The sequence below is a fragment of the Sapajus apella genome, unplaced genomic scaffold (genome assembly GCF_009761245.1).
Source record: "Sapajus apella isolate SASKATOON/1434 unplaced genomic scaffold, GSC_monkey_1.0 scaffold95, whole genome shotgun sequence".
Classification (NCBI taxonomy): Eukaryota; Metazoa; Chordata; class Mammalia; order Primates; family Cebidae; genus Sapajus; species Sapajus apella.
This window is the reverse complement of record NW_022437035.1, coordinates 7822834-7838383: the sequence shown is the minus strand read 5'-3', so window position 1 is coordinate 7838383 and position 15550 is coordinate 7822834. Positions and strand designations below refer to the sequence as shown.

Genomic DNA, 15550 nt, shown 5'->3' with positions numbered 1-15550 from the left:
CCTGGGATTATAGGTATGAGCCACCACGCCTAGCCCACTGATGTATTTTTTAATACAACAGTGTAGAGAAACCAGGCCTTGGAGTAACTGGTCTTATGCGGGCTACAGATGGAAGGAAGCTGATGGTGCCAGGAAATGACTGGAAGGTGGTAGAGGAGGTGGCCCTGGGGAGGGTGACAGTGAAAACACTGAACTAGAGGTGTGGGCTAGAGTGACTAAAAGGTCACTCACTGCCCGGGCCTCACAAGCCAGAGGAAGGAGAAAGGAGTACGGAGGGGACATCTCCTGGGCTCCCACCTGTTGTTTCCACTGGCGGAAGCACGTCCGGCTGAGTCTCTGTGCCAGCAGTTGGGTGCTCTGCCTGTGCAGGAGCTGGGGGAAGGGCAAGTGCAGAGACAGTGACTAGCCTAGATGTCCTGGGGTGGGTCCTGACCTAACCCAGCTTCAGGGTGAGGCTCCCAGCCCAGCTGAATGTCCACCTATTGCCAGGGCTGCTGGATGGTGCCAGGGGTCTCCTGCACAGCCAGGGGGTCCCTAGAGGACTCTGTAGATCCCCCAGGACTGATAAGCCGAGGGTCAGCAGGAACCAGATTTTTCTGCTAAGCCATCTTCCCTGGGAGACAATGGATTCTGGGGCTGACAACCCCTCAGCCTCCACGAAATGCCCAGAAAGCCTCCTGCAGCCTTGTCCTACAGGACCCTAAACCACCCACCACTCATACCGGCTGCCTGGAGAGACCCCTTCCTGAGAAATGGTCTCCGGCCTGGACACCCCTTGCCAGGCAGGGGGATCTTGGAGAGCTGCCACCGCTGGCCTCACCCTCTTCCTGACACACCCCAGATGGTGTGTCTTCCATCGGGCCAGCCCCTCCAGCAGCAGCTGCCGGTGGTGGTGCTGGGCTGCCCTCTCCAGCTGCAGTCTCTGATGGGCTGACCTCTGGCTGCAGTCCCGCCAGCGCTGAAACCAGGTCCGGAGACAGCCTAAGGCAGATCCAAGCCAGAGTTTGCTGTTTTGTGGGATTTTCACCAGTGACTACGTAATGGTGAAGGTGCAGACAGCAGAGGTGGCTATGTGGGAATAGAATTCGGGTGTCCAGCCCACACGGTAAAACCACCACGTGTTCCACGGCCCCTCTCTAGGGACAGCTCTGACCACCTTGCCGACAGTGAGCTCCCTGGGGAGTGGAACCAGATGTGTTTACTGCTGTGCTCCCCAAGGGCCCTCCCAGAGCCACAAGCCTGTTCACAGCCTCCAGGAGTAGCAGGGGCCCCCTCAGAGTCACGTGCAAAATGCTTCTGGGCATGTGGAAGAAGACCCTCCATCTGAGGGAGGAGAAGGAGCCCCACTTGAGCTGCAGCTTGAAGGAGACGGCAGCCCGTTGTGCCAGGATGGAAACCAAGACCTAGTCAGAGCAGTCAGACCAGCCCAAGCCACGTCCTCTGATTCCCTGGGCTTTGCAGCATGGGCCACACCCTGCATTTTGCTTTTGTGTCACCAGATTCTCCCTTTGATGAATCTTTCTTGGGCCCTGAGAGAACTTTCTTTGTGAGACAACAGAAAAGGATTGAGAGCAGGGCACAGATGCAAAGATGAGGAGCCCTCCAGGACCCACTGGAGCAGGCAGGGAAGATAGCAGATCACAAGTAGGAGGCACCCACATTCATGCTGCCTGCTGATGCTTGGGCTCTGCCCTAAGTGTGTATCTACCTGTCATCTCACTTATCTCCACAACAACCCCAAGAGGTAGGCTCTGTTATCCCCATTTTACAGATGGAGACATTGAGACTCACAAAGCGGGCCCTGCTGGAGGCCACACAGAGCCAGGTTATGACCCCCAGCCTGCACCTTCAGCACCCTGCATAATGAGTCTTGTGACATCCTCCCCTTGGTCCCTTCTCCCAGCACCCAACCCCACCCTTGGCCTGCCAAGGTGTGCCTGAGACACCATGGCCTTAAAATAAGCCAGGCGACTGTTTCCCAGGTATTTACTGTAGAGCATACTACTATGTGTATGCTGTCTTTTTTTTTTTTTTTTTTTTTTGAGATGGAATCTTAACTGTGTCACAAGGCTGGAGTGCAGTGGCACAATCTCGGCTCATGGAAACCTCTACCTCTTGGGTTCAAGTGATTCTCATGCCTGAGCCTCCCAAGTAGTTGGGATTATAGGCACGTGCCACCACGCCCAGCATTTTTTTTTTTTTTTTTGTATTTTTAGTAGAGACGGAGTTTCACCATGTTGGCCAGGATGGTCTCAATCTCCTGGCCTCATGTCATGATCTGCCTGCCTCGGCCTCCCAAAGCACTGGAATACAGGCATGAGCCACCACACCCGGCCCGTGTACACTATCTCACTGCCCAGTCTCCCAAGTTCCTCGTCCCATCTGTAATGGATGTGGCAATCCAAGCCTGCCACCACCTCTTTCTAAGGAAAGTCCTTCAGAGAGCAGCAGGTTCGGGCTGCACTCAAATCCGTCACCTCTAACTTCCCACCACAGCCAGGAGTGGGCACCTGACCCTTAAGGCAGCCGACCCAAACTGACCAGAAGCCAGTTTGCAGTTGCAGCTCGACGCTGCAGGGTAAGGTGTCCAAAGGGTCAGATGCAGAAGCTCCAGAAACCAAGGGCTGGCTAAACCTCTCAGCTTCTTTCTTAGTGAACTAGAAACACAGTGCTGGTTTCTGAGCTGAGGAGGAGCTCGAGGACCCAGCAGCATGTTCGTGGTACAGTAATGAAGCCATGCAGGATGGCTGACCCCAGGGTTTTGTCCCCAGGATGTGTGTGTGGAAACATGCTCATTAACACACACACTACAGTCAGAAGCAAACCAAAACTAATTCAGTTTTGTCCTAGAGCAAACTCTATTAAACCAACCTAACAACTTGGTCAATTTCTCTGTAGGCCAATTTAAACCATTTCTAATTGTTTCCATTTTTGTTTATATTTTCATTTATTCTAAAAATGAGCTGTTCCCTTCAGAGTGTCAGATCCTCCTGACACTCTGAGACTAGGGGACCTCTAGCTGTGTTAGGAGGCAGCTCCCCACGGGTGTGCCACTGGTCTGTGCATCCTGCAAGCAGGGGCAAAGACTCCTGTTCTAGACTATCTTTCCAAAGATTTTTAAAAAGCGACTGGGTTCCCGGCCAGGCACAGTGGTTCACACCTGTAATTTCAGCACTTTGGGAGGCTGAGGGAGGTGAATCACCTGAGGTCAGGAGCTCGAGACCAGCCTGGCCAACATGGTGAAACCCTGCTTTACTTAAAATACAAAAATTAGCGGGTCATGGTGGCGCATACCTGTAGTCCCAGCTACTTGGGAGGCTGAGGCAGGAGAATCGCTTGAACGCAGGAGGAGGAAGTTGCAGTGAGCCAAGATTGCGTCACTGTACTCCAGCTTGAGCAACAGAACGAGACTGTCTCAAAAGAAAAAGAAAAAAAAAAAAACAGAGAGAGACTGAGTCTCATTTTGTTTCCCAGGCTGGAGTGCAGTGGTGTGATCACAGCTCACTGCAGCCTCAAGCTCCTGGGCTCAAGTGATCCTCCCACCTCAGGCTCCCAAGTAGCTGGTACTACAGGTGTGCATCACGGTGCCCGGCAACCTTTCCAAAGATGTATATACAGCAGGCAGTGGGACTTCCTGAGGTCGAATTAGAAAGTCTCCAGCCCCTAAACATTCAAGGGCCCAGCTAGACAATGAAGCAGGACCCTAACACAGTGGGGGCTGACCTGACAAGCAGCAAGGACTTTCCCATCAAAACAACCTCCTCCCCACCCACCCTGAACTCCAGTCCAGCTTCTTTTATTTCTCTGTAGACATCAAGCTCTAGCCATTCATTTTAACATAAGTTGGTTGGCAATCAGTTGGGAACAGATTTCTAAGGTGGACTGAACAGTGCTCCCTCCAGACCTGCCGTATTCATGCCCTTGCCGGAACCTCCCATCGTGACTTTATCTGGCACTAGGCTTGCTGCAGATGTAATTGGTTAAGATGGCATCACACTCGAGTAGGGTGGACCCTTCATCCGATATGACCACAGTCCTTCTAAGGGCCTCAGAGACACAGGATGGGAATGACATGTCAAGATGGGGCAAAGACTGGAGCAATGGGTCTACACGTCCAGGAAAGCCATGACCAGAAAGAAACAAGCTGGGAGAGGCAAGGAAGGGCCCTCCCTAGAGCCTGGGGAGGAGCTCAGCCCTGTCACACCTTCGTCTCTGACTGCCAGGCCCTGGAACTGAGAGTCATTTTGTGTTGTCTGAAGGCTGCCAGTCTGTGGTACTTTGTCATGGCAACCACAGGGAACTGGCATGTATGAGGAGACAGAAACTATGGGGCCACAGGGATCTCCACAACAGCACTGTCTTCACATTCCTCAACATGACTTGCTTCTGGGGGCCCCACTTACCCCTATCCAGCACCTTCTGGGCCTCCTGGATGGCACGGTCCTCCTGCTGTCGGTAATATATCTGCACTGACGCAGTCTCCCGCCACTGGACCAGGACCTACAGGCAGGGAAGAAGCACAGCATGTCACTACACCTCCTGGCTTCTGGGGCCACCCCAGGTCTGTGATGGTGCCTCCTGGAGAGGCGAGGCCAAGCTGTTGCCATTTGTTTCTCACACACAGTGCAAGAAGCATCTGCCATCCACGCAGACCACTGAGCAGTAGGACAGGGCCCCAGCCCCTCACAGGAAGCCATAAAGTACTGAAGTCATCACATGGGTCTTCATTCATTCATGTGTGTGTGTGTGTGTGTGTATATAATTTTTTTTTTTTTGACGCGGGAGTGTCTCGCTCTGTCACCCAGGCTGGAGTACAGTGGTGTGATATTGGCTCACTGCAACCTCCACCTCCCAGGTTCAAGCAATTCTCCTGCCTCAGACTTCTGAGTAGCTGGGATTACAGGCATGCACCAACACACTCGGCTAACCTTTGTATTTTTAGTAGAGATGGGGTTTCACCATGTTGGCCAGGCTGGTCTCAAACTCCTGACCTCAAGTGATCCACCCGCCTCAGCCTCCTAAAGTGCTGAGATTAAAGGGATGAGCCACCACACCTGGCCTCTACTATTATCTATTAAATGGAACACACATACATTGTATCCACTCTTTTGTATGAGTGATGCCAACAAAATCACAATAACAAAATACTTGCCCAGAGGATGCCTGGTGTCTGCCTGCAAACTGTCATGAACTCCATTCCCACTAAAAAGACCTCCTCTGCAAGCTCTGAAGCCAAGCAAAGATTCCTGTGTTCTCCTTCCACAGGAAGGGAGGCACACACTGGCTTTGGAGTTTTCTTTTCTTTTTTTTTTTTTTTTTTTTTTGGAGATAGTCTTGCTCTGTTGTCCAGGCTGGCGTGCAGTGGTGTGATCTTGGTTCACTGCAACCTCTGCCTCTTAGATTCAAAGTGCCTGTAACCCCAGCACTTTGGGAGGCCAAGGCAGGTGGATCACCTGAGGTTAGGAGTTCAAGATCAGCCTAGCCAACATGGTGAAACCCCATCTCTACTACAAATACAAAAATTAGCTGGATGTGGTGCCACATGCCTGCAGTCCCAGCTACTCGGGAGGCTGAGGCAAGAGAATTGCTTGAACCTAGGAGACGGAAGCTGCAGTGAGCTGAGATCATACCACTGTACTCCAGGCTGGGTGACAGAGACTCTGTCTCAAAAAAAAAAAAAAAAAAGGCAAATACTGGTTCTGGGTTCTGATAAGAACTACTTCACTTATGATGTATTATATTTCTATTTTAATGCATATTGGCTTATAATTCAGTAAAAAACTAAGCATCTGCCCACATGGATGTTTGTGTATGTGCTGGAGGAAAGTTACCCATTTTCTGGGTTCCTTATTCAGTTTAAATCTCTGGTACCACCCTCCACGCCCTCACCAGAACACAGTCCCCAACTCTCCTGGGTGACCAGCTTGCCTTCTTATACCTCACCTTGGAACACATGGTCCTTCTGTAATGAGTACTTGCTTGAAAGGTTTTTTTGGCTTCATTCATGCGGGCCATGGTGCTCTCTTTCCAGCGACGTAACGCCCCCCTGCAGGTGCACGGGTGCCAGGAGGGCAGATGACACCAGGATGGAGAGAGAAGGGAGGCTTCTGTGAATCATTCCCCCTCTCCCCCTGCTCCTGAGTCAGGGACTCTACGCCTAAGAATGTTTGACAAACACCCATGTTTACATGCATATCTATGTCCAATAAATGGCTACTGAGCAGCTGCTCTGGGCTGGGCACCAAGAGTACATGAGGGACCCAACACTGCTGGAGACCAAACTCCAGGTGCTATGGGGATAACAGGGCGTAATCAGGCAGTGGCAACACCGGTGACTCACACTGTGATAAGAGAAATGTGGAGAGGCAGGGAACCCAGAGGAAGGTTGCCTATGCCTCAGCTTGCTGCTGAGTTAGCTTGGGGAGTTCCTCTTGCTTATTCTACTCTGTCTGAAGAGCGGGATGGGTGCTCTATGGGATCCCATATGAGGGATGGAAGTATTTATTTTATTTCTTTACTTTTTAAGAGACAGGATCTCACTCCATCCCCCAGGCTGGAGTGCACTGGCATGATCATGGCTCACTGCAGCCTTGACCTCCAGGGCTCAAGTGACCCTCCCACCTAAACCTCCCAAGTACCTGGAACCACAGACATACCTGACCATGCCTGGCTAATGTTTTTATATTTAGTACAGACAAGGTCTTGCTGCGTTGCCCGGGCTGGTCTCAAACTCCTGGACTCAAACAGCCTCCCAAAGTGTTGGGATTACAGGTGTGAGTGACTGCGCCCGGCTAAGGATGGAGGCGTTTAAAAACCCACTGCCCACAGGCCACCTGGATTATCATGTGCTGAACAAATATAAAGGAAGGAAATGAAAGAGGGGCATGTGGGAAGACTACTGGGAAGGAGTGAGGTTAGAGTCTGGCTTAGAAAAAATGGAGGAAGCTACATAAGCGCCCTCCACAGGCGTGAGTGGAGCAGATGGTCCGACAGGGCCTAGAGGTGACTCTGAAGTCAGTGACAGGCCTGCAGAGCAAACGGGAAGGGGATTGCCTGGAAATTAACAGGAAAAGGAGCCACTGCGGCCTCTGGAGTGGAAGAGATGACAAGGCGAATCTCTTGCAAAGCCGAATCTTGCAAAGCTTTGCAAACCCCTGAATCTTGCAGGTGTGAGGCAGGGAGGAAAAAGTGCTAAGAAGAGCAAGACAAGTGGTCTTCAAGGCATGCAGGTGACAGCTGCTTTCCAAGGCCTGCCCTGTACACAGCAGGGGCTTAAGACAAATGGAGGCAAACCCATGAGTGAGGCAGAAAAGCCAAGACCATGATATTAGGTACTAGGCACCTGGGATCATCCCCTGGCTCTCAGCAGGAACCCCTAAAAGGCTGGGGTTTGGAGTGTGTTCCTTATTCCCCGGCTGGTGCCTGGGAGACTCACCGCAGCAGCTGCCTGTTGTGCTGGCTCTCCTTGGCTGCCACCTCCTGGAGGATGCTCCGCACCCTGCCCTGGTAAGTCTGTGGGGGACAAGGGGGACTGGAGGCTGCCCCTGGGTCCACACTTCTCCCTGTTTATGCAGGTCTCAGAGGTGCCTCCAGCACAAGGCCGCCATGCCCAGAGCACTCAAAAAGGGCAGGGAGAGGCCAACAGCCCTTAGTCCCAGGGCCAGCAGACCCTCTCAGACGACAGGGAGAAGACTGTCCCACAGGCCCTCACCTCCTAAGTCAAACCACAGGACTGCTGGACAAGGAGCTGCTTTCCCCTCAAGGCTGGGGCCCACCAACAGCATTTGTTTCCACTTGGCCAAGCAAGAATCGAAGAACCTAAGGCCTAAGGCCCCAGGCCTCGCTAAGGCACTTGCTTGGTTTCAGGTTTGTCACATCACTCTGTTGTGGGAGGGACAGGAAGAACAAGGAAGGGAAACAAAGTCTCCAGAAACCTCCCCTGTCCCCACAGCAAGGCTCAGGAGGGAAGCAGCAGCTCCTACCACCCACGCGTGCAGCGCCCTGAGCAGCACCGTGCGCTGGTGGTGCAGCTCCGCTCGCATCAGCTTCCGCCGCTCCGCTCCCTGCAGGGCCAGGCACTGCAGACAGAGAAGAAAGCAGCTACTGTGGGCTGGGGGCCCAGCTGGGGGTGGCTTCCTGCTTTGCCTCCATTTTACACTTCATCTGTGTGAGTGTAAATTACTTAACCCCTCTGGCCTCATCTATAAATACGCACTTCTTAGGGGTTCTGAGGACTGGATGAGGCAAGTGCTTGATTTGTGGTAAACGCTCAATTAATGTGAGTTTAAACATTTTTTAGTCTCAGCAGGACTCCTGTAAATAGTTAGATCAGGAATTTTAGATGCAGTAAGTTCAAATAAGAACAGACTGGTATCTGAAAGAACACAACATTTTGAGCCAATCATCTCATAAAACTGAGTTAACACTTCATCTGCTTGACTGTTCTCTTCCTTCAGCTCAGAGGTAGGTGGTTTGGCCCACAAGTCGGCTGTGAGCCCTGCTGACACACAGCCCACGTGTTCAAAAGCCATACCTGGGTGGCGCCCGCACCAATGCCTTACCTCCCTCCACTGGCTCCAGGCCCAACGCAGGAGCTGGGCCGTGTTGAATTCTGCTGCCTGCACCTGGCCTGTCCTCCTATGGAGAGATGGCAGAGCTCAATGCTGCTGCCCCCATCCTGCGAGGGCACCCTCTGTGGGCTCCTCCTCACAGTCCGTGGCCCCTACCTGGTTAAGTTTTTGGGGGAGCCAAGACCCTCTCGGAAGAGCTGCCAAAGAACTTGCACTCTCAGAAAAAAGCACATCTCATCACATTGGCCTACAGCTTCCCAGGGTTTCAAGTGCCATTTAAGCTCACATGTGCAGGTGTGAAGCTCCCACCTGAGGAGGTGGTTAAATGTGGCCAAAGTTTGACAAGGAGTGAAACCCTCAGAACACATAGTGAATACTGAAAGGCCCCAAAGCAGGACAGTCTCTGCAGTAGACACATGGACTGCCTACCTTTCTCTCTCTAACTACGTGGTGTGGTTAAAAACTGCTACAACCCACCCACTGGCCAGCTGCTGGTCCCTATCCCGTATCTGCAGCAGTCAGCTATCACAACATGGGCCCATCAGTTTATTCCCTGGCTATAGCCACTTTTGTTTGTTTGAGGCAGAGTCTCGCTCTGTTGCCCAGGCTGGTGTGCAGTGGTGTGATCTCAGCTCACTGCAGCCTCCAACTCCTGGGTTCAAGCAAATGTTCATGCCTCAGCCTCCTGAGTAACTGGGATTACAGCCTTGCGCCACCACGCCTGGCTAATTTTTGTATTTTTTTTTTTTTTTTTTTTGAGACGGAGTTTCGCTCATGTTACCCAGTCTGGAGTGCAATGGCGCGATCTCGGCTCACCGCAACCTCCGCCTCCTGGGTTCAGGCAATTCTCCTGCCTCAGCCTCCTGAGTAGCTGGGACTACAGACACGCGCCACCATGCCCAGCTGATTTTTTGTATTTTTAGTAGAGACGGGGTTTCACCATGTTGACCAGGATGGTCTCGATCTCTTGACCTCGTGATCCACCCGCCTCGGCCTCCCAAAGTGCTGGGATTACAGGCTTGAGCCACCGCGCGCGGCCTAATTTTTGTATTTTTAATAGGGCCGGGGTTTTGTCATGTTGGCCAGGTTGGTCTTGAACTCATGAACTCAAGTGATCCACCTGCCTCAGCCTCCCAACCTGGCTATGGTCACTTCGAATGGGCCCCAAGTGTAAGCAGTCTGTGGCCAATGAGCAGAACCTCCCAGATCCACAGAGCACTTCCGTACCCAGCCAAATTCCTCAGGCTGCAGGCTCCATGAGGTACCCCAAGATCCTGCTGTTCCAACCTAGTTTTACTTAGACTCTTCTAGGTTGAATTTCTAGAGCTTACAACCAGAGTCTGGGGTAATGTAATCCTCCAGACAGGCACTGGGAGCTGATGGTGCTGCTACTACAATCAAAGCTGACCTGGGGTGGAAAGGCTTTTCAGGCAGAACCGGCCACTCACTCTGTTCTAAGCCCTTGGGCACTTTCCCTCCAGAGGCAGAAAGCCTTCCTGAGCCGCCTGTGGCGGTGGTGGGCACGGGCCACTGTTTGCCGCTCCTGCTCCTGGTGACGTGCTGCTGCCTGCTGGTGCCACGTGAACCAGGACCTATGCAGAAGCTGTCGCTCTGCGTGAAGGATGGCCTGAGGCAGGACAGGAAGGAGAGAACAGAATAAGTCAAGTAGGAGAGAGGCACAGAAGCCAGGAAAGAATTTATAGGCCACAGATAATGACCAAGGCAAAAGGAATGGACATCAGGATGTGGTCCAGTCCAGAAGCTGTCCACAAGCTCCACTGAGAAAGGACAGATGCCCCAGAGCCTGCCTGGCCTCATGAGTCACAGGCAGAAGCCCTCCAGTGAGGCCAAACGACTTCCTGAGGAGTGGAGGCCATGAGTGCAATGGCTAGAATTAGGTCCTGCCCCTCCAGGAATCTCCACAGGGACAGCCATTTACCATTCTCTCTGCCAAGCGGTTTTCTCGATGCTGTAACATCTTCTGCCACCAGATAGAAAATACTTGCTTCTCTACTTTCTCCCTAAAAAAACAAGGAAAAATGTAAAGCGCTTAAAACAAAAACAGAAATTAACCCAAACAGAACTACAAGTTCCAACTAATTGGATTTTTCCTTTTATACCATGCTATTGTGTAAGAGGTGAGTTAGGTGGTGGCCTGTAATCCTAATACTTTGGGAGGTCCAGGCAGGAGGACTGCTGGAAACTAGGAGTTCAAGACCAGCCTGGGCAACATAACAAGGCTCTCTACAAAAAAATTTAAATTGCTGGGTGTGGTAGTGTGTGCCTGTAGTCCCAACTACCTGGGAGACCGAGGTGGGAGGATTGCCTGAGCCCAGGAGTTTGAGGCCGTGATGAGCTATCGTTATGCCACTCCACTCCAGCCTGGGCAACAGAGTGAGACCCTGTCACTGAAAAAAAGAAAAGAGGTGAATAAGCTGAGATGAGGGAGAAAGCAACACAGCGAAAAAGGGAAGAAGAGCAGACAGCCAAAAAACACAACTTTTAAAAGGCCAACATTTTCCAAGTTTTTCTGGTATCAGCCAAGCATTCACACCATACAAAAAAGACTCTGACCCTGAGACCCCAGGTCTTCATTAATTCTACATTGACTTAAAAAAAAACCACTGATTAAGGATCGTTCATGAGAGCCTTTTCCAGGCATACTGACCAGCCAAGTTGCTTCTACACCAATCCTTTGAGGAACTGTTGAAAAACAAGGGCAAGACCCCTAAAGCTGACTGAGCAGGTCTGAGCGGGGGGGGCGGGGGTCTCAGGAAACAGCATTTTAAACAAGTGTTCCAGGTGAATTAGAAAAGCAGAAAGGAGGCCGGGCATGGTGGCTCATGCCTGTAATCCAAGCACTTTGGAGGCCAAGGCGGGTGGATCACCTGAGGTCGGGAGTTCAAGACCAGCCTGACCAACACGGTGAAACCCTATCTTTAAATAAATAAATAAATAAATAAAGCAGAAAAAAAAGGAAGAGAGAAACAAAAAACAGATGTAGACATGAGCCCAACCATATCAGCAATTACGATAAATATAAATGAACTAATCAATTCAATGAGAGAATAAAAAGTTTTTTCAACAAATGGTGCTGGAAAAACCTGATAAACATATAGAAAAAAATAAACCTTGACTCCTACGTCATACCATATGTAGAAAAACACTTCTGTTCATTAAAAAAAAAAGGGGGGGTAGGGTGCAGGGCTGGAAAAAATATATATATTCAGTATATTCAGCCAGGTGCGGTGGCTCACGCCTGTAATCCTAGCACTTTGGGAGGCCAAGGTGTGTGGATCACCTGAGGTCAGGAGCTCAAGACCAGCCTGGTCAACATGGTGAAAACCCCATCTCTACTAAAAATACAAAAAATCAGTTGGGCGTGGTGGTGGGTGCCTGTAATCCCAGCTACTCAGGAGGCTGAGACAGAAGAATCACTGGAACCCAGGAGGTGGAGGTTGCAGTGAGCTGAGATTGCGACATTGCACTCCAGCCTGGCGACAGAGCAAGACTCTGTCTCAAAATAAATAAATAAATAAAAAGAAAAAAGGGAAAAAAAAAAAGCAAAATTAGCCTACAATGACTGAAATCAGAACACTGGTTACCTATACAGGGTAGAGATTGACTGGAGGGGACATGAAGGAACTTTCTGGGATGATAGAAATGTTCTACATCTTGATTGGAATGTTGATTATACAGGTGCATAAATTATGAAAACTCATCAAACTTTAACATCTATTCGTTTCACTGAGATACATTTTATCTCAAATTAATGACAAACCAATCCTGTCTCATTCTTAGTACCTTACACTGGAGAGTTATAAAATTATTTTTATCATAATTAATGGGATTCCATCATAAAATCTGCCTATATTACTAAAACATTTTTAAAAACCCTAAGACTATTGAAGACATATATTTAGTTGGAAGTTTAATTTGCTAAACTCCGTACCAATCCTCTGAATATGGACGTATCATGAGACTCACAGATCAACTCCAGGGACTGAGGGATAGTTAATATTCTGTGCTAGGCCCTTGGCTTGTGTTTTACATATATTATCCCATTTCATTTTCATGACAACCATATGAGTTAGAGACTAGGACCAAATCATCTCAATTTTACATTCAAAGAGACTGAGGCTCAGAGAGACAGGACTGACTTGTCCAGGGTCACAGAGCTGGCAGGTGGCAGGGCATAGGTCTGAACTCAGGCCTGTCCAGCTTCTGAGCCAGACTCTCAATCATTCTGCTCATGAACAAGGAAAATAGGAATGTGAAAACCCAAGTTTTCTAAGAAGGTCCAACCAAACTAAAACAGGACAAAATCCAGATCAAGCCTATACCACCCTGCAAGCCTCCTGGCTATACCCTGTCTCCAACTCACCCTCCACCCTTTTTCTCTGGAGTGATAGATAGCTCTAAAATCACCCAAAACTGCTCCCCTGGCAAAAATCCTTTAAAGACTCCCCTTGGCTATTTTGAAGGTACTTTTAATTTTTGGTTCTCACATAATGTAGAATACAAAAAAGAAATAGAACCAAGCATGGCTACTTATTAGCAGAAGAACAAGGAGGTACTGTGTGTGTGTTTTAAGTACTGAAGACACTTTTTTTTTTTTTTTTTTTTTTTGAGACGGAGTCTCACTCTCGTTACCCAGGCTGGAGTGCAATGGCGTGATCTCGGCTCACTGCAACCTCCGTCTCCTGGGTTCAGGCAATTCTCCTGCCTCAGCCTCCTGAGTAGCTGGGATTACAGGCATGTGCCACCATGCCCAGCTAATTTTTTTTGTAGTTTTAGTAAAGACAGGGTTTCACCATGTTGACCAGGATGGTCTCGATCTCTTGACCTCGTGATCCACCCGCCTTGGCCTCCCAAAGTGCTGGGATTACAGGTTTGAGCCACCGTGCCCGGCCCCGCCACTTTTTTTTTTTTTTTCTAAGATGGAATCTTGCTCTGTCGCCCAGGCTGGAGTGCAGTGGTGCGATCTTGGCTCACTGCAACCTCCACCTCCTGGGTTCAAGCGATTCTCCTGCCTCAGCCTCCCAAATAGCTGGGATATATGCCACCATGCCTAGCCAATTTTTGTGGTTTTAGAGAGGGGGTTTTGCCATGTTGGTCAGGCTGGTCTCGAACTTCTGACCTCAGGTGATCTGTCTGCCTTGGCGTCTCAAAGTACCGGGATTACAGGTGTGAGCCACCACATCCAGCCTGAAGCCATTTTTTTTTTTTTAAGATGGGGTTTCACCACGATGGCCAGGCTGGTCTTGAACTCCTGACATCAGGTGATTCACCCACCTCGGGATTATAGGCGTGAGCCACTGTGCCCAGCCATCCATTTTTTGAATGAATCTTATACCAGCCTACAATACAGGACTAGGTATAGGCAAAGCTGCTCTGTCTGCAGAAGCCAGAAGAGACAAGATGTGTTCTCTTATCACCCTCTATTCCTCGTGGCCACCACCTAAAACCATCTCCCTGGACTTTGTGCTAAGGAACTCAAGAGTTCTGGCTAATCTCGAACTAGCATTCAAAGTCCTCCCGATTTTTATTTATTTATTTATTTTGAGATGGAGTTTCACTCTGTCATCCAAGGCTGGAGTGCAGTGGTGCCATCTCAGCTCACTGTAATCTCTGCCACCTGGGTTCAAGCGATTCTTGTGCCTCAGCCTCCAGAACAGCTGGGATTACAAGCAGGCGTCACCACACCCAGCTAATTTTTATATTTTTAGTAGAGATGGGGTTTCATCATGTTGGCCAGTCTGGTCTCAAACTCCTGACCTCCAATGACCCATCCACCTCGGCCTCCCAAACTGCTGGGATTACAGGCATGAGCCACTGCACCTGGCCTGAAATCCTTCAGATTTAAGATCACTGCAACTTCCCCCAATGCAACTTCCCTCCATCTCACCTCTCCGTCCTAAGATAAAGTACACTGAACCTAAGGTCATCTCCAAAACTGTCACTTATAGTAGTTCCATGCACCTGCTCAAATACCTGTCAATTACCTGTCTATGGGGTCAGCTCAATCCTTTCAGGCTGGCCTTCTCCCTCTTGCCCACTCCGGCCACCACCCTCACCCTTGCACTCACAGGAAGCCTTTCCCAGTTACTTCCATGCTCAGCCTCCCTTGGCAATAGCTCTGAGCTCTGGAAGAACTTGTGGCTGATATGACTGAGGACACATGGATCTATTCTCTTGAATTCTTTCTCAGTTGTTTCTTGTATGTCAGTCTTCTCTTCTCATAAAAATTTCACCCTCCTACAAAGTCACCAAAAAGATCTTCCTCTTGATCAGGAAGAAAGCACATGGGCTTTGGAACTGGAGATTTGAATTTAAACCCTGGCTGCACCACTTACTGGCTGTGTTACCATTTATCATTTTGAACCTGATCTCTCAGGTGGCTGTGAAAAGGAAATTATTAATGAAGATAATGATGCCATGGGCAGAATAAGTTTATGTATTTGTTTTCTGTCTTCCATCACACAATGCTCATCACAGTGGCAGGCATACAGTAAGTGATTAATAATTTCTTCATTACAGGCCAGGCACAGTGGCTCATGTCTGTATTCCTCACACTTTGGGAGGCCAAGGAGGGCAGATCATGAGGTCAGGAGTTCAAGGACAGCCTGGCCAACATGGTGAAACCCTGCCTCTACTAAAGATACAAAAAAGGCCGGGCGTGGTAGTTCACACCTGTAATCCAAGCACTTTGGAGGCCAAGGCAGGTGGATCACCTGAGGTCGGGAGTTCAAGACCAGCGTGACCAACATGGGGAAACCCTGTCTTTAAAAAAAAAAAAAAAAGATACAAAAAATTAGCCAGGAGTGGTGGTGCCCACCTGTAATCCCAGCTACTCGGGAAACTGAAGCAGGAGAATCGCTTGAACCTGGGAGGCGGAGGTTGGAGTGAGCCAAGATTGCACCATTGCATTCGAGCCTGGGTGACAGGGCGAGACTCTGTCTCAAAAAAAAAAATAATAA

At 49.8% G+C, this 15550-nt stretch overlaps 1 protein-coding gene across 1 annotated transcript in view; it reads right to left on the bottom strand.

The window, feature by feature from the left end:
• The window catches only part of SFI1 (SFI1 centrin binding protein), a 100194-nt gene that overhangs the window by 5884 nt on the left and 78760 nt on the right, over positions 1–15550 (bottom strand). The window contains 9 exon segments of the mRNA XM_032256566.1: positions 298–372; positions 821–981; positions 4404–4500; positions 5944–6046; positions 7436–7512; positions 7983–8078; positions 8562–8637; positions 10019–10197; positions 10510–10591. Coding sequence (XP_032112457.1) covers positions 298–372; positions 821–981; positions 4404–4500; positions 5944–6046; positions 7436–7512; positions 7983–8078; positions 8562–8637; positions 10019–10197; positions 10510–10591 — 946 coding nt within the window.